Source organism: Limanda limanda, chromosome 3 (genome assembly GCF_963576545.1).
Source record: "Limanda limanda chromosome 3, fLimLim1.1, whole genome shotgun sequence".
NCBI classification, from domain to species: Eukaryota; Metazoa; Chordata; class Actinopteri; order Pleuronectiformes; family Pleuronectidae; genus Limanda; species Limanda limanda.
Window position 1 is genome coordinate 1,265,001 of NC_083638.1, and position 18,347 is coordinate 1,283,347.

At 47.4% G+C, this 18,347-nt stretch overlaps 1 protein-coding gene across 1 annotated transcript in view; it reads right to left on the minus strand.

Annotated features, from left to right (window-relative positions):
- LOC132998783 (SH3 and multiple ankyrin repeat domains protein 2-like) overlaps positions 1-18,347 on the minus strand; it is a 69,775-nt gene that overhangs the window by 2,632 nt on the left and 48,796 nt on the right. Inside the window, exons 13-20 of the mRNA XM_061068530.1 lie at positions 12,435-12,570; positions 11,675-11,755; positions 11,561-11,569; positions 10,136-10,159; positions 9,136-9,174; positions 8,428-8,540; positions 8,082-8,187; positions 4,695-7,182 (exon numbers count right to left, since the gene is read on the minus strand). Of these exons, the coding sequence (XP_060924513.1) occupies positions 4,695-7,182; positions 8,082-8,187; positions 8,428-8,540; positions 9,136-9,174; positions 10,136-10,159; positions 11,561-11,569; positions 11,675-11,755; positions 12,435-12,570 (2,996 nt within the window). The remainder of the gene's footprint in view (positions 1-4,694; positions 7,183-8,081; positions 8,188-8,427; positions 8,541-9,135; positions 9,175-10,135; positions 10,160-11,560; positions 11,570-11,674; positions 11,756-12,434; positions 12,571-18,347) is intronic.

Consider the following 18,347-nt stretch of genomic DNA (forward strand, 5'->3'; position numbering starts at 1 on the left):
CTGAAAAAGCAAATTCTGACTCGAAACAGTTCAGATTGACTCATTAACTGCGTCTTCAACAGAGGAGACAGATTGTAAATCCTCATAATAAGAAACATGTGGTGTATTTTAGCTGATAACTCTTTTGAACATGGTCATAAACCACGATGACATGTTACCATCTTCAGTGTTAATTCTCAAACTCTTACACTCGTTAAACACTTTCCCAGAGGGTATGGAATGTATGCGTTAACTCTCTCCCCCAGAGAATACTTTCGACCTGTACAATGAAGACGCCTTACACTACAAGATGCTAAACATGTCCTTATTTAGGCTGAAGACCCTGTTGTGTGATGTAATGTTATCTCTAGTTTTGGGGTCCCACCTCCCATCTATAAAACTTCTTGCCTTGCAGGGAGACTTCAGACTTCACCATTTGGCTGTGTGATTTCTCCGAGTCTCTAGAGCTCGTCCTGACCTGTACTACTTTGTTTAATAAACATAATTTTACTTGTAAGTACTGGGTCCGCGGTCCTTCCCTTCATCATCAACTTCTACAACAACACGGCGACCTCTCGGCCGACCAGAATATACGTCAAACACAAACCTGATGATCAGATGTATTCGTCCCTTGTGACCAGAATAATCAGGTGATTAGATAAACAAGGTCACGAGATCACCGACGTCAGCCATGTTCATCCGTACAGCCGCAATGAAACGTCAACAATAATGTTAGAATATGTTTAATGAACTTAAATCAAACTGCTGACGATCGTGAGGATGAAAGAAGAGACAGAGTTTTATAAAGGAAACGGTGTCTCTGTGTGTTAATGCTTTCAGTGAAATCTTTGAATTGATGTGAGACTCAGTTTGAGTGAAGAGGTTGAATCAGTTCTGGTTTCACTACATGTGTTTGTACTGGAGTAGAGGAAGTGCAGCTCGAAACACACACACACACACACACACACACACACACACACACACACATCAGTGTCCCTCGCTGCTTCTCCGTCAGCTGAGCGGCACGAGAGGAAAGTGACGCAGCGTCATCGATGGAGACCTCACCTTCGCCACGCCCACATCACATGAGTCCCTGCTTCTTTCTAACACTCACACTGACACACACAAACACACACACACACACACACACTCACACACACTCTCTCTCTCTCACACTCTGACTCTGCTGGGTTACATAACGGTGGCCTACTAAAGCATCGTGGCACGTGACCTGCGTGAGATGATGTTGAACTCTGCTGAGGGTGAGGCCTGCCATCCTCCATCCCTCTCTCTCTCTCTCTCTCTCTCTCTCTCTCTCTCTCTCTCTCTCTCTCTCTCTCTCTCTCTCTCTCTCTCTCCCTCTCTCTCTCTCTCCCTCCCTCTCTCTCTCTCTCTCTCTCTCTCTCTCTCTCTCTCTCTCTCTCTCCCTCTCTCTCACACACACAACACCCCTCCCCCGACTCAGACTGACATCACTGCAGGCCTCAAGGCTGCTCTCATCAGCTGGTTGCTAGGCAACACTTTCGTCCACAGGCACAACCAACGCACATTTAATATGGGCGGCTGAAACAGAAGGATAAAAAACGAAGACTGAAAAAACAACAACCTTATAAACGTCAAAAGAATAAAATCAGATGTTTCCACTGGGGAAGATGATTCAAGCATCATATCAGAGGTGTGTGTGTGTGCGTGTGTGTGTGTGTGTGTGTGTGTGTGTGTGTGTGTGTCTGTGTGTGTGTGTGTGTGAATCTAGGCCATCTTCTGTTCCCTTGCTTCCATCTGTTTGACGCTCACATAGGCAGCGCCACCTTTTCCCTCCTCGGGCCTCATCCTGTGAAACGGCGCCCCCTATCTGCTCGTCTCTGGTTGAATTCAACCTTTGGAAACCCTCAGGAGCAAAACCACAAACCCCTCCTGTGAGGGCGGATAATCTCCGACCCCGGCGGCAAACCAGAGAAAGGCTTTAAACTCCGTCTGACACGAGAAACACACACAATGTGAAAGCAGATTACAAGCCAGCGGGATGTTCAGTGACGGATTAATTCAATTCTTTTTGATTTGTATTGCACCAAATCACAACATCAATAATCTGGTGGAAGTTGTTGAACCGAGACTCAACGGGACCGACGCTGCAGGATCACGTCTGAGAAACGTAACGATAACTTAACGCTGCTGTCGTCAACCTCTGTCTAACAGAAACGTGTGCAGATGTGTGTGATGAGTCTCAGCCGCCTGTGAAACATCTGGAAACAGGTCTGACGGGTTTGATCTGGAATGGATGCAGAACGATAGCGAGAGAAAGAATCACTGGCTCCTCCCATCAACACCTTACACATCACACTTCTGCATGACCTTTGTATCAAAGGCGTTTCCTGCAGAAATCAAATCAAACTTTAACGGATGAGATTCTGTTTGGACTTCCTGTCGTCACCTCATTCGTCTTCAGCGAAGCAGATGTTCACCGAAGACGCCAGATGCTGAGAGACTCGAACGTCTCCGTCTCCCCTGGAGTCTTAACTGCAGTGATAATGGAGCTGAACTTAAAGTGACAATGTCATTTATCACAATGAGCATAATGTTAACGTCTCAACAGTTTGGTTCCTGAAGGAAAAATCCCATCATTCATTTTCTGAAAAGAGCTTTTGACTATCAGCCATAATATTTTAACCATCCGAGGTAGGCTCACCACAAACTACGAGACTGAACCCATGTTGTATCTTCCTGTCGAAGCCACAAGTCCGTATGAAATCAACTGTGTTTTAAGAAATACGGTTTTATTAACGATGTAATTTGTGTTTGAACTCTGCAGGTCCTGAAAGATCTGGCTCAGCTCTGTTCCTGTGACTCACAGGTCGACGAGCTTTAGTTACTCTCGTACATGATGTGAAGACAAATGTACTTTCTTCACTGTTCTTTTGTTATTGATCTTCGTTCCTCTTTAAATCAGATGTTAATGCATCTGTCACAACATAATACACGTTATGTCACAGCTAGTAAAATATTCATTCAGGGTTTTATTCAATATCATCTTAGTTTGCAACTTTATGCAACAAATGGCTCGAGAGTCTAATGAGATTACGACACCATGTCCTAAACATCGTGTAGCCTCTCAGCGCTAAAACTGAAAATAAAAACTGTGATTGGTCCTTGACGTCCTGATGGAACCTACCTGAGAAGACGGGAGATACAGAAGGGCATGAAGAAAGAAGAGGTGAAGGAACGACAGGAGACTGGAGAGAATGGAGATGAAGAGGCGTGAGCTGAAAATGAGATGAGGTGTAAAAGGTCAACAGACATGACTTTGAACTGTGAAAGGATGGAAATGAGGATGATATGATGGTTGGTATGTGTGGTGAAGTGTGACGGGGGGGGCAGCTCGCCGGATTCACCACCAATGGACGTCGGCGTGTTGACCTAACGTTGCTGATTAGATCAGAAGCGTCCCGAGGAGCCGACTCCTCCCTCGGCTCGCTGCTCCTCTCTGAAGAGCGATGGGACCGTTTATATAAAATGCATGAGAGCAGTGAATTATTAATCGTGCTTTTTATTCCCCGCTCCAACAGGAAAGATGTTGAAAAAACCATGAGCTGCCGATTCAGGTGCAGAGTCCATCAACACGTTGTCCCAGTTACTGCAGGTTTGATATAGATGGAAATCAATCTTTCTATTCCATATGAAACCATCTCTTAAATCCTTCCTATAAAAATGTAAACAGCGCTCACTTTCTTATTTATTGCCTCAGTGACTTTCTCCATTCGGGATCGGCCCTTTGTGCTTCCAGCCAAGTGAACATTCAGTTTACTCCCTGACACACAGACCTCATAAACTGCTGCTACAACAAAGTAAAAGCTCAAAATAATTTTCTACCCCTGTTGCCAAACACTCATCAGCAGGGTTGAGTTAAATCCTGAGCTACTAGCAGTTAGTACTCAGAGCCAATCTGAGAGTCAACTGTCAACCGTCTGAAGAGGAATCAGCCTCTCGGGCATCGGCCAATAGTTTGAGGTTTGTAGTGTAAACCCAGAGAGAAGGCCATCCAGGCTCGCAGCACTATGCTAGACTTACAGTATGATGGCCACTGATTGTTACTCATAACATTTTATGATGTCATGGCCTGATGTGGAGTGCGAGATATCATAATAATAAAAATAAGACGTGTCAGTAGAATATTGGGTCGACTCTATTTCTCTTTCACAAGACAAACAAGCAGACGCCTGCATCCCGTTGACCTCACACACAACTGAAAACCACCAGGTGATCTCCTCATGTTAACCACAACCAAACCACAACCCTCATCAACAACGACCACAATGGAACAGACAACTGTCGACATGTTTGTTTGTGACAGAAAACATGAAACCTGGGGAAATAAAAAACTAAGCGGTCACAAGACTTGATACATCAAGGAGTCAACCCTACCTAGTACTGGTGCTTTCACCTGCCAATCAATAACTAGTCAACTCAAGTGCTTGATACAACAGCTGTGATGACTATGAGGAAACACCAGACTCAATGTAAATCCTGCATCAGCATGAAATCATCAGGAACTAAAAGAGTCGGAGTTTCCTCAGCAGTACAATCAGTTTAGAGGAATGAGCCAATAAAATAAATGTCAAGATAAGTACAGAAGACGGAGAAGAAGACAGTGTTGGGGGGGGGGGGGTCATGGGAAACATGGACGAATCCCTGGAGAACCAGAACAACGCATCACGTACCTGGTTCCAAAGGCCGCCCGTGTCCCGGTGGGGGAGTCCAGGCTGTCTCCCGGCTTGGGCGGCCGGTCGCGGTTCATCTGCTGCAGGATGGAGCTCAGCTCGGTGATGACGGTGTTCTTGCTGTCGGGTGTGGAGGGGGGGCTGCACAGCTCGGGGGGCTGGTCGCCCCATAGCTTGGATGTCCTCTGAGTCGGAGTCCTAGGAGGTTCAGAGGATGAAGGGGGAGGGGGCGGGGCCTGCGGTGGAGTCCCATAGGACTCTGGGGGCTCTTCGATGAGTGCGTCATGATAAAGTGATGTCCTGTTGATGACAGACTTGCCCTTGGGTTTGGGCGCCACCGGGGGCCGATCCACCAGGAAGGAGTGTCCGTCGGCGGTGGCGTAGAGGCTCTCCAGAGCGCTGTCGCAGAAGCCCCCCTCCGACGACAGGGTGGAGATGCTGGAGACGGTGCTGGTGGTCTCCATGTGCTGAGGGTCCCCGCTACTGCGGCTGTCTACCTCTTCGATGCCCGAGTCGCCCACCCCGGACTCCTGTTCCGGTGGAGGAGGAGGATACGAGGGCGGCATGCTGTTCGCCACCCGTTTGTGTTGATCAAGGACAGGTGGGGGGGCGTGAGGATCATAGGGGGGCAATCGAGGTCCCCCATTTCGTCTCTGTTGCAGAAGCATCTCTGCTATGGCACTGGCCTGGTCATCAGGTATGTCAATACTGTTGGCAAACTCCAGTGGTGGGGGGAGGGGCTCTGTGAACTCAAAGTCTTCATCAATATCAACTGAGGCCAGGGGGGGCGGGGGGATTCGGAATGGCAGCTTCACTGGTTCATCCAAGGATTCACCTAAAGGAACGCTCCTCCCCCGGGAGGAGGCTGGATGGGGGTTGGAGAGGGTCGGAGGGTTGTGTGGATCCGGTTGGTTCGGGTCCTTCAGCTCCGATGGCCGGTTGCTGTCCTGGCCCTCCACATCCTGGTTGTTAACCTTGGCGCCTGGTTCTGTGCTGGTGTGGACCATCAAGAGCCCTGCTGACTTGGGCGGTGACGAGTCCGCCACATCAGCTGGTGCACTCTTCCTCTCCTCGACGGCCTGATGCTGCCTCTCCTCCCTCGCCCCATCAGACTCGTACTTCTGCTCGGTCATCTGTCTCCGCAGGCCGCCTCGGCCCGGACGCCCCATGGTGGCTGTGGAGATTGCAGCAAAACTAGTCTCTATGCCAGAACGTAGTTTGGTGTCAATGAAGAGGGGTTGGTTGAGGTCTGGTTTGTGGCTTGGCTGGACTGGAAGGGACTGGGCTTCGTGCTTGGGGGTTTGAACCTGAGGAGGGTTTTGAGGCTGACTCTGTGGATGGTTTTGTTGCTCCTTCATGGCCCGGTCACGAGCTGCCAGGGCCAGGGCGAGTGGAGAATTAGGGTCCAAGGGCTTTCCGGTGACAGGGTGGAGGTAGGTTCCATTGGCCCTGTAGTGGCTCTTAGGGGGAGTGGCTGGGAGACTAACAGGACTGTCTAAGTTGGGACACTGGCCAGTTCTGGTGTTCAGAGGCTCCCGCACCACTGTGGGCTCAGGTGTATTAAAATCTGTCATGTTTCCACTGCCACCCCCCACAGGGGGCCCCAGCCGTGCAAAGGGAGGGGCCAATATCCTTCTCAGTCGCTCGTCACTACTGAACATGCCTTCATCGATGGACTTTGACTGGCGAAGGCGAGGGGAAGGCGTTGGACCGCTCAATTCATCATCCCCCATGTCTATGGACTGGAAGGTGATTGAACTCTTTCTGGCCTCGAGCCTCCTCTCCCGGTCCCGCACGGCCCCGGCGATAGCTGCAGCGAAGGGGTTGCCTAGAGAATGTGGATCTTCAGGACGCAGACCTCCACACCCAAGAGTGGGTGTGAGAGAGGGGTGTTCAGGAGTGGTGGGCTCGATCTCCATACTGCTACCCTGGCTGCTCTTGCCACTGCTGCTGGTGGAGGGCTCCTTGACGATGATCGTGGGAATGGGGATGGATGAGCATGTTCGTTCTACAGGTGTAGTCGGCATGGAGACCGGGCCTGAGGGATTTGCTGGCTTGCGACACATTTTCTCAGGACTGTCCTCAACATTTGACTGTTTTACGAGCATACCCTTCCTTCGAGCTGGTTTTGCTGGCACGTACAGTGTCCTGTTGCCCACCTCGGAGTAAGGGTTCTCTGGCACTGGTGCACGCCCTCGTAAACGTGTGCTCTCAAACTGCTCTGAGCTCTGGCGGTAGTAGCCACGCCTCAATGTACCACCGCCGGCTCTGCTAATGGTGGTCACTGCATTGGGTGAGTTCTGGGTGAAGCTGGGTCGTGTGGTGCTGTAGCCTTTGGATGTAGGGCCGGAGTTGTAGCCAGGTGGCGAAGGGGGTGAAATGGCCGGTGGAGGGGGGATGTCCTCTGTGGAGTCAGGCATGGAGAGGCTGCGGGAGAACTTCAGTGGCGGAGGTGTGAGGAATCCTTGTTTGTCATCCTCATCGGTACCTTGAAGAAATGAAGCAGAGAGAAAAAGGAAGTGAGGACCTGGGGGAGACTTCCCTACTTTTCATTTGCAGCATGGTCTTCTCATTCTACAGGAAACGACTCATTTTTTGATGTGAGCTGCTCCTTAACCTTTATTTATCTCAACAGAGGGTTTCCTGAAACTTGTCAGCGGGCCGGTAGATGAGAAAAGTGCTAAGATAAAAGATGTTAGCTGCAGCAAGTGAGAATTTCCTGGTGAGTTAATTTGAGCAGTTTCTTCACCAACTGAGAACGGAAACAAGGACAAGAATTAACATTTATATTAAAGGCTCGATTTGAAGTAGCCATGGAATGGTTGTTGGAGCTGTGCACATTATAAAGGATCTTGTCATCACAATTAACATTAATTTAATTAAAAAACATAAAATGGTTTGAATAGATTGTGTCAGATGTTGGGATATGTAGTGAAATGTGATTCCCATGTGTCACGTTTCCTCAGCTGCCATCAAACCAACGCTAAATATGCTTTCAACGCAGTCATTGTGAAAAAGTCTTAACTTCTTTGGTACAATAGCGATGGCTTTGCAAATCCAAAGGGCCGTGAGTAACATTATCCTGTACGACGTCCCCCCAGTGCAGCTCTGAGGGTTCAGCAGATCCTTAATGACCTGCAACATAATCGCCTGAAGCTCACTTTGCTGACTGGATCGTTCTAATTTATCTATAATTAGCTCCAATATTGCAAGAGAATGTCCACAGAGCATTAATAGAATATTACAACAAGCTAAAAGCAAAAGGTGCTGGACATGCAGTTGTGAGCTGACACACGCACACACACACACACACACACACACACACACACACACACACACACACACACACACACACACACACACACAGTGACTGACTGCTCATCATACCTATTGACTTCTGCTTCCTGATGGTGCCCTTCTCAGGAAGCCCCAGGAAGGCTCCAGGAACAGTGGGCGGCACCACTGCTACTCCCTGGCGCTCATGATACATGGACTGAAAACCAGAGGGTTGTTCATGAGATACCGAGATACACACACTTTCCATTAACTCTCTGCTCACACGTACACAACCCCCCAAACACGACCACAACGAAATCGATCTAAACCTAAAAGCTTAATCGTGCATCATCTGCATACAAAATGAAAATTTAAATTGTATGCAGGTTCTGTAAATGTAACGTTCGTATTTGTGTGTATTTCTCGATGTTACGTGAGTTCAGCCCTGTTCACTTACATTCATATCAGTGGGCGTAACCAGGCAGCGACTGGAGGGGCGTGGCTTGATTGTGGCGATCTTCATATCAACAGGCGAAGTCTTCTGGGCGTGCGTCATCTCTTCCACTTTGTCTGCAAGACAAATTGACCCAAAATCCATCAGCAACAAACTCAAAAGGTGTGTGTGTATTATTGGGTGGTGGGGGGGGGGGGGGGGGAGGGGGTCAACTTGCAAAAAGCCTTAGTAAAAGTTCTCGTCGGCCAAACGCAAGCTAATCATTCACTGAGACGCCTCCCTGTGTTTCCACGCTGAACTGCAATGAAACTGAAACTGAAAACGCTGAAAGACATTTTGCCTGGGGGAGGGTGAGGAGTCGGGGGGGGGGGGGGTGCAGACGGGAGGATGAAATGCGTTTTGTGTGCGTTCAGCCTCGGAAGCCGTGCAAGCTCTTTCCAAACAGCCGACTCAGCAGCTCGTCAGACGTGAAGGTGAAGTCCGTCCAGTTTGCCGTTTTCTGTCCCCGTCTTTTTTTAATTGAACCTGCGATGTGGGAGAAGGCGTCAACGGCAAACTTGGACCGGACTTCCCTCTGGTGTGCGGTGATGCCGTCAGACAGAGTCGCCCTCAGAGAAGCTACATGCTGAACTAGCCGCTCCCTGACATCACTTCCTGTCTACCGGCTCGGCCTGCGCTGCACAAAGCTTCATGCATCAAGGCAGTGATTACTTAGAGTGACTTGGAAAACAATCCTCTTCTTCTGCGCATCTACACACAGAGGAGAGGAGTGGGGGGGAGGGGAGGAAAGGGGAGGAGAGGAGCATCAATGACCTTCACTATGTTTAGAGCTGAAACACACACACACATAAACACACACAGACACACACACACAAACACACAAACACACAATACAGAAAAAAAATATATTTCCTCCAGAAGTTAATTTCCTCTGTCTGCAGAATATCGGACAACATGAAACACAGTTGCCCTGGAAACCTGTTTGTGAGTGAAAGATTTCCTGGAATAAACCTCCTCCTTCTTGGGCGCACACACACACACACACACAGACACACACACACACAGAAGCCTGCAGTGACACAGGAGGACAAAAAAACAGAAGCACCCACAAAGACAAACATGACAGCAAATCTTCGACGTCAGGTAAAATGAACAAACATTAGCTCAGAGCAGCAGAGCTTTCAATGCTTGTTATGCACAAACACACACATTGCGTTTTAAGGTTGAAATTCTCCACAGAGTAAATAATGTGTGCGTCCTTCTGCTTGTGCTGCACATGTGGGTTGTGTGTCTGCCTGCACGAGAGGCGCTCTGAAGTAAGATGCTTCTTGATTTAATCAAAAACGAATCATGAGACGACTCATCATCCGACCGAGGAAAGAGGAAGACATAATCTGCGATGGTGAAGGAGGGACGGAGGAGCTGAAAGCAGCTTTGTGTCCGACAGCATCACAACATTAAACCATGCGACGACGACAACAACAACACTTAGAACACAACCAAGTTCAAAACAGCTGCAATCAAAAACACTGTTAATCATGCAGATACACTGCAAAACACCACAAGGTTCGACTGAGAGGAAAATTAAATCAACAAGTACACAGGGTCAGTTATCACAGTAAGGTGCTGGTGGTGCTGGTGCTGGGTTACGTGAAATCAATCAATCAGTGGGAATACTGGATCATGGTTAAACATGCCTGCAGTCACTTACCACCTTTCTTTTTCCTTAGAGTGGCTTAGAGGGGCGACACAAACAGATTCTGATTCTTCAGAGCATCAAGACAATCCTTTCCCCAAGAGGAATACAAATATACTCAACTTCTTAATGGTTTTGTATTTGTGTTTGAATATCGCGTGTTTTAAATGTGTCGTCCTGCAGCAGATGCATATTCACGTTCAGCTCTAACAGCACAATGAGGACCAGTCGTGTATAAAGTAAATAATTAAATGCAAATGTGTCAAATTCTCATTTTTTCACACGTCAGCCGATTCTCTCCACACGTCGCTCATTCATTTATTCTTAAGCTCGACTCCTCGGCTGATTGCACTGACATGTGACTCGTTCAGTCTCTGTTTCTGTTTCCACGTTAAATCCAATTTATTCTAAATGATGTCAACAAACTGGGTGTGTCAGAGGTGTCGTCCAATCAGCAGCGACGTGTATATAAACCCCGCCTTGTTTAAAGGCTGCGCCACCATGGATTCAGACGTTTTCTCTCTCTGCTGCTCTAAGAACATAGTTATTTAATCTTAATTTATTTAATGGGCAAAGGCAGAAAGTAGAGTATCTGTTTTCAGACCTGCGCTGAACTCCAGATCCTTTCAGCAGATTATCCGGAGTTCAGAGGCTGTGATTGAGAACATTAATATCTGAGTCAGTTGCTGTAAACGTTCTTCAGAGCTTCTCCTGCCAGCCCTCTAGTAAAATACCAATGTTTGAGGGATCTTATGTAAGAACACAGCAGGAGATCATCAGGAGGATTCACCAGGAGGAAGTGGGCGTGGTGATGTTTCTCAGGAAGACACCGAGAAAGACGTCAAGTTGGAAAGACGACGAGATTCAAGAGCTTCGAAAGCGTCTGAGCAGAGAATCTCCTGCTTCTTCTTCTGTGAAAACACAAACTCCAGAGAAAGAGAAAGTCCAGAGTTCTCGTCTGAAAACACTCGAGGTTTCACCGAGTGAATAACGTCTCCTGAGGTCGCTCTCATCACACTGATGTTTCTGATCAGTTTGGTTTGAATTAGTTAATTGATCAAATGAACACGAGCTGGGACTAATGATTGGTTGAGTCTGTGTATGGGTGGAGCCTCAGCATCGCGGCTCCACCCCCAGATGACAGCTCTGCAGCTAAAGCCTGTGAATGTGGAGCCAGAGGCCGGAAGCAAAACTGTTCTCGTCACAAACACAGAAATAAACACAGAAAAACCAAAGTGGCGTTTGTCACAAGTTGCAGCAGCAGCTCATGTGTGCAGGGAGCATGTGTCCGTCATGCATCATGAAAGAGCAGAAGCCACGCCTCTCTTTCTTTAAAAGCATTGCATGATGGGAACAGACACGTCATTCAGCCAATGGGAGCCGATGGATGTGATTGGACGAGAGCGGACGGCAGAAGGTTGTGCAGCGTGGACTTCTTACCTATATCCACTAAAGTGAGATGAGCCAATGAGAACAGGAGAGAGGGAGACAGAGAGCAGCTGTTAGAAACGACTTCCTGACGAGGCGACAACACAAACCAGGTGCGACACTTACCGAGTTCCTCCAGCTCCGAGGTCATCGACTTGGAGCGCATGGACAGGGCCGTGGTGGGCGCTCGCTTCGGTGGGGGAGGAGCTACGGGACAGAGTCACAGCGACAGAAATACATAAATTACATTTTATTCTCATTCAAAGGTAAAATTACATTTCATTTTCTTACAGAGTTTGACCAAAAATCACATTTAAAATTTTTCGATCCAAACGTCAGCTGTTTCAGACGTGGACTGAACTCCTGAAAGTCTCCGGATGTGTCCGAGCGAGAGGCTCCGGACTTTCTCTGGAATTTCTCCAGCCGGTCACCGAGTGATAACTCCACAGAATGTCCGAATGAGCCAATGTGAGAAAGACCTGGAGATGTTCTGCAGGATTTACTGTGAGCAAGTGGGCGTGTTGATATTGATTCTAACACGATTCTAGAAATTTAAAAAACGAAATATCTCAGGATGAAAAAGATGAATTAACTTCCAACCGTTTTCTGTTGGTCGTTCAAATCAAAATGTCCGACGTGAGTCTGACCTCAGCTTCTGTGTCGAGTGATTCAAGTCCGTGTCAGTAGATGAACAGCAGTGACGTGAGTTCTTCTTTAATCGTGCATCGGTTTTCTGCTGATTCACACCTCAGCCTCATTATTATTTATTTTTAATCCTTGTTCATTCTGACCAGCGGTGGAACATCTGTCAGTGAGTTTATAGATTTCTGTGTGTGTGTGTGTGTGTGTGTGTGTGTGTGTGTGTGTGTGTGTGTGTGTGTTGTACCTTTTTTGCGTGCCGTGTCATCGGGGTCCAGATTCCGGCTCACCGTCACGACCTTGATCAGGAGCCGGTTCCCTCCCACACGGATCATGTTGACCACCTGCCTGTGGCCGACCTTCACCACGTTCTCCTGGTTCACCTGCAGCACAAACAGCCGAGGCGTGAACATCGGGACGAACTTCCAGAAACCATCATGTTACGTTTTCTGTCAAATATAATTTGCGTTGAGAACATTTTGAGCAAACGAAGCATTTTAAATATCACACATTGTAACAACTGTGACTCACAGAGCTCCATATGGACAGATTTTGTATATTTATCTGTGATGACAAATATTTGATGACAAACATTACGTCACATCACATCTGTCCGATCACATGAGATTCCTAAAACACAATATAACAGATTCTGCTGGTGTGAGCTTCAGAGGTAACTGAATGACTGAAACTCTTAAAACAGTGACAACACAACCCTATTTTTGAAAACCAAATTAAAGAAACACTTTTCCGACATCAGAAACACAAACAACGTGAATCTGCCTCTCGTCCACAGCAGTGACCTCCGTCACTTTCAGCCTGTGAGTGATTGACAGGTGACGTGGCCGGGATCTGACCAACCACAGGGAAGAGGGAGGGGCTGACGTGGCGCTCGAGGGCTCGGTCACACATACACACGCCTCCCGCTCACTTCCCATGTGTGCGAGCGAGCGGGCCAATCAAACGTTCTCTGCGAACTTTGACCGTGACGTCACAGACTCGACCAATAGCATCAGTGTTTATGTGGGTGACGCCACTTGGTCGTCATTGGCTGTTTAGTTTTCATAGTGAGACATGATTGGACGACAGCCTGATATTAACTGCACATCCCCACTCACATCAAATAAACACACACACACACACACACACACACACACACACACACACACACACACACACACACACGCATTTAGGCCTAATCTAATCTAATTATTGCTGGTCGCTAATTTCACAAGGGCACTGGTCCTCTGTCTCTCTCTCTCTCTCTCTCTCTCTCTCTCTCTCTCTCTCTCTCTCTCTCTCTCTCTCTCTCTCTCACCCCTCTCCTTTGCCTCCTATTCTTTTACTCCAGACAAACAGAGGAGGGTTCAGATGAGGGGATAAAGAGAGAGAGAGAGAGAGAGAGAGAGAGAGAGAGTGGCCTGCAGCAACAACGACCACTGATGGACAGGGTGGTGACAAAGGAGAGAGGAAGCAATGGAGGAGAGAGAGAGAGAGGTGGACGCAGAGTCTATTCTCTCTCTCGCTCTCTCTCTCTCTCTTTCTCTCTCTCTTTCTCTGGACTTTCATCCAAGAAGCTTGTTCTGCATCACGAGGGAGGATGTTTTGGTGATAAGAGAGAAACCCTCCAACACACACACACACACACACACACACACACACACACACACACACACACACACACACACACACACACACACACACACACACACACACACACACACATACACTCACGCAAGTTTGCATATAGGGGAAGCCTTATGTAATCTGCTCTGTCTTGCCATCTCTTATGTAACTACACTCGAAGGATGGACACACACACACACACACACACACACACACACACACACACACACACACACACACACTCTCTCTCTCTCTCACACACACACACACACACACTGGGTTGAAAAGCTTCTCCACAGTAAAGAGGATTTGCCGGCCTGATGTCTGAGGGATGAGCGACGTGTTCTACACGGATCAGATGTGATGAGAAACTTTGAGATGAGTTCAGCTCATCTGGATTTTTATTTCTACTCACAGAACATCTTTCACAATATGAAACTAAATCTAAAGTTACGTTTCAAAACCGATACAAAAATACATCCATGTATCTACATCCATATTTTATAGGAAAACTGTAAAAGTTGAGTTTAACAAATGATCAATGTAAAGAGTCCTGTGATTTACCAGAGTTTAAAAACAAGTGACTTGAGGATAATGCTCCTGTTTAGAGTCATTAAATAAAATGTTCTACAACTCATGTTCTACACAGGAAGTTCCGTCTGATGATGGAGAACATTTATATATTTTATGACTGAAGTAAAATGTGAAGAATGAATCCTTCTGATTGAGACGTGAGTTACTGTTCAGACGACAGCATCGAGTGGAGAATCAATTTGTCGTCTATCGGTTACATGCAGACGATTAGTGATATCGATTCTCTTCCACAGTCAGAGACTCTGGTGCGAACACACACACACACACACACACACAGAACTATGGGTTACACGTGTGTGTAAAAGTGAACAGTCTTTGTCTGACTAATTTGTCTTAATAGAAAAAACTGTCGAGAGAAAGAGAAGACGCCTGAAGGTCATGAAGAACCAAAACGACAACAAGAAAGAGAAACAGCGTTAACAGTTTAATCAATAATACACAACACACACACACTGATACACACACACTGACACACACACACACACACACTTCAATGCACAGCCCATGTGTCAGATCAAGCAGAAGAGCCCATTCAAAAGTCATTATCATTATCACAACCATTACAATAGTTCCACAACATTAAGCATCGTCCGACCCATTTAACACAACACGAGTCTGATCCCTTCAATCTGCTCCCGCTCTAATATCCCTCCCTCGCTCTAATCTGATTAATCAATTATAATCTGATGCTTCCAATAATCACTCTGCGATAATCTGGTCACAGCAGCAGAGGATGAGCAGCTCTGTCTTCTGTGTACTGACCAGCAGGGGGCGACTCCACTGGTAGTTTCTATAGAAGTCTATTGAAAATGACTCCACTTCTCACTTTGTAACGTCAGGAAACGTTTTACTCAGGAGTTTAATTCAGAGTCTCTTGTTTCGGCTGAAAAAAAAGTTCTGTTCACATTCCATCAGCGACTGGTTTTACACTTTTTACTGCAGAGACCAAAAAGGCCTGAAAAGCAGAACTTCACCGATGCTGGTTGAATTTGGGTCGTAGATTAAATTATGATTCTGCAGGTTTGGTGGGTGAAGCAGATTCTAATTACAACATTAAATCTATAAATTTACAATAAAGGGATCAGATCTGAATTTAATTAAATTTTCCCTCAGCTACATAACCTGAGGACAGGAAGAGGAAGGGTTTCACTGGTGCACGTAAACTAACTGATCATAAGTGATCGATTTCACAGACGTTCTAAGAATTATGACAATAATAATTATTGGAGCCTAAATATTTAAGATGTTCACTTTTAGGCAACATCTCGTCCAGTCCTGAGTCAGTGATCATAACGTCTCAGCCTGTTTTTAAACCAAACTGATCAGAAACACTTCAACAAGCATAAGAACGACCTGAAATGACAGAAAACATCTTAACGTCTCCATGTCCCATCTCCTAACATGGAGGAGGCGGGGTTTATGACCTGTACTGCAGCCAGACACCAGGGGGCAGCGTGATATATTCTTCTGAAATTATATATAGATAAACAGAAATACTCATATTTGTTTTCCTTTGATCAGAAAACATGGATGTGATAACACATGCAAACACACACACACACAGGAATGTGTACCTGTGTGTGTCTGTGTGTGTCTGTGTGTGTCTGCATACCTTCACCCTCACATAAAAGCTGCAGCGTTTGAATCATGGAGAAATAAAATCTGTGTGTGTGTGTGTTTCCTCTTTGTAGGAAACTGGAGTCGATCAAAGCAGGCTCATTAAATACAGAAATATACATAGTGAAAGATAGTGTGCGTGTGTGTCTGTGTGTGTGTGTGTATATGTGTGTGTGTGTGTGTGTGTGCGTGTGTGTAAAAGAGAGAGAAAAGATGGGAAACTATAAAGAAGAATAAAGTGAAGGATTGAAATGTGATTGAGGGACAGTGAAGACGAGTTTCATTGTGATTCATCAGAGTCGAAGACGAATCTTGACTCTGATGAATCATGTAGCTGGGAATCAAACACACACATACACACACACACACACACACACACACACACACACACACACACACACACACACACACACACACACACACACACACACACACACACACACACACACACACACACAGCACTGTGAGTCCATGTGAGATTTGAAGCTCAGGGCCGGACGCTGACGTACAAAAAACAACTTTCCAAGTCTTTATCCTGGAAGGTGGAAATGTGGCCCCCCCTCGCCCCCCCTCGGTCCTCCTCCTCCTCCTTCTCCTCCCCCCCCCCACTGACCTGACCTCCTCTCCAGTGAATCCCCCCCCCCTTTCAGACTCTCTTGGTCTCCGCTCAGCTCTTCTCTAAAAAGCTGCTTCATCACCGTGTACACAGCGAGGCACAACTTGTTCCCGGTTGCTAGGTGACAGTTGCCGTAGCGATACCGCTGGAGGTGGGAGCGATGCTGAGAATGTTATCAGTGTTTTGAGGGGGGGTGGGGTGGGAGGTGGTCGTACCATTCATCATTAAACGGGGTCATTACTGAGTGTTTTTGTCAATGGACGGCTTTGCCAAACGTCCTGCTGCCCCCCCCCCCTCTGTAGCCGTGTTAGAGGTTCCGGTCTCGAGTCTGCCCCCCCCCCCCCCCGTGGGCTCGGGCACGCTGCTCTTTGTGAGCTGCACCTACAAATACATTATTTATAGGAAACACATTTCCACTCAGGGTTATTTTCAGCCCGAGTATCATCGCAGTGCATTGACTTGTGAGGTGTGTGAGGTGTGTGAGGTGTGTGAGGTGTGTGAGGTTTGTGAGGTTTGTGAGGTGAGTGAGGTTTGTGAGGTGTGTGAGGTGTGTGAGGTGTGTGAGGTTTGTGAGGTTTGTGAGGTGTGTGAGGTGTGTGAGGTGTGTGAGGTGTGTGAGGTGTGTGAGGTGTGTGAGGTGTGTGAGGTGTGTGAGGTGTGTGAGGTGTGTGAGGTGTGTGAGGTGTGTGAGGTGTGTGAGGTGTGTGAGGTTTGTGAGGTTTGTGAGGTGAGTGAGGTTTGTGAGGTGTGTGAGGTGTGTGAGGTGTGTGAGGTTTGTGAGGTTTGTGAGGTGTGTGAGGTGTGTGAGGTGTGTGAGGTGTGTGAGGTGTGTGAGGTGTGTGAGGTGTGTGAGGTTTGTGAGGTGTGTGAGGTTTGTGAGGTGTGTGAGGTGTGTGAGGTGTGTGAGGTGTGTGAGGTGTGTGAGGTGTGTGAGGTTTGTGAGGTTTGTGAGGTGTGTGAGGTGTGTGAGGTTTGTGAGGTGTGTGAGGTTTGTGAGGTGTGTGAGGTGTGTGAGGTTTGTGAGGTGTGTGAGGTGTGTGAGGTGTGTGAGGTTTGTGAGGTTTGTGAGGTGTGTGAGGTGTGTGAGGTGTGTGAGGTTTGTGAGGTTTGTGAGGTTTGTGAGGTTTGTGAGGTGTGTGAGGTTTGTGAGGTGTGTGAGGTGTGTGAGGTGTGTGAGGTGTGTGAGGTTTGTGAGGTGTGTGAGGTTTGTGAGGTGTGTGAGGTGTGTGAGGTGTGTGAGGTTTGTGAGGTTTGTGAGGTGTGTGAGGTTTGTGAGGTTTGTGAGGTGTGTGAGGTTTGTGAGGTGTGTGAGGTGTGTGAGGTGTGTGAGGTGTGTGAGGTTTGTGAGGTGTGTGAGGTTTGTGAGGTGTGTGAGGTGTGTGAGGTGTGTGAGGTTTGTGAGGTTTGTGAGGTTTGTGAGGTTTGTGAGGTTTGTGAGGTGTGTGAGGTTTGTGAGGTGTGTGAGGTGTGTGAGGTGTGTGAGGTGTGTGAGGTTTGTGAGGTGTGTGAGGTTTGTGAGGTGTGTGAGGTGTGTGAGGTGTGTGAGGTGTGTGAGGTGTGTGAGGTGTGTGAGGTGTGTGAGGTTTGTGAGGTGTGTGAGGTGTGTGAGGTTTGTGAGGTTTGTGAGGTGTGTGAGGTGTGTGAGGTGTGTGAGGTGTGTGAGGTTTGTGAGGTGTGTGAGGTGTGTGAGGTTTGTGAGGTTTGTGA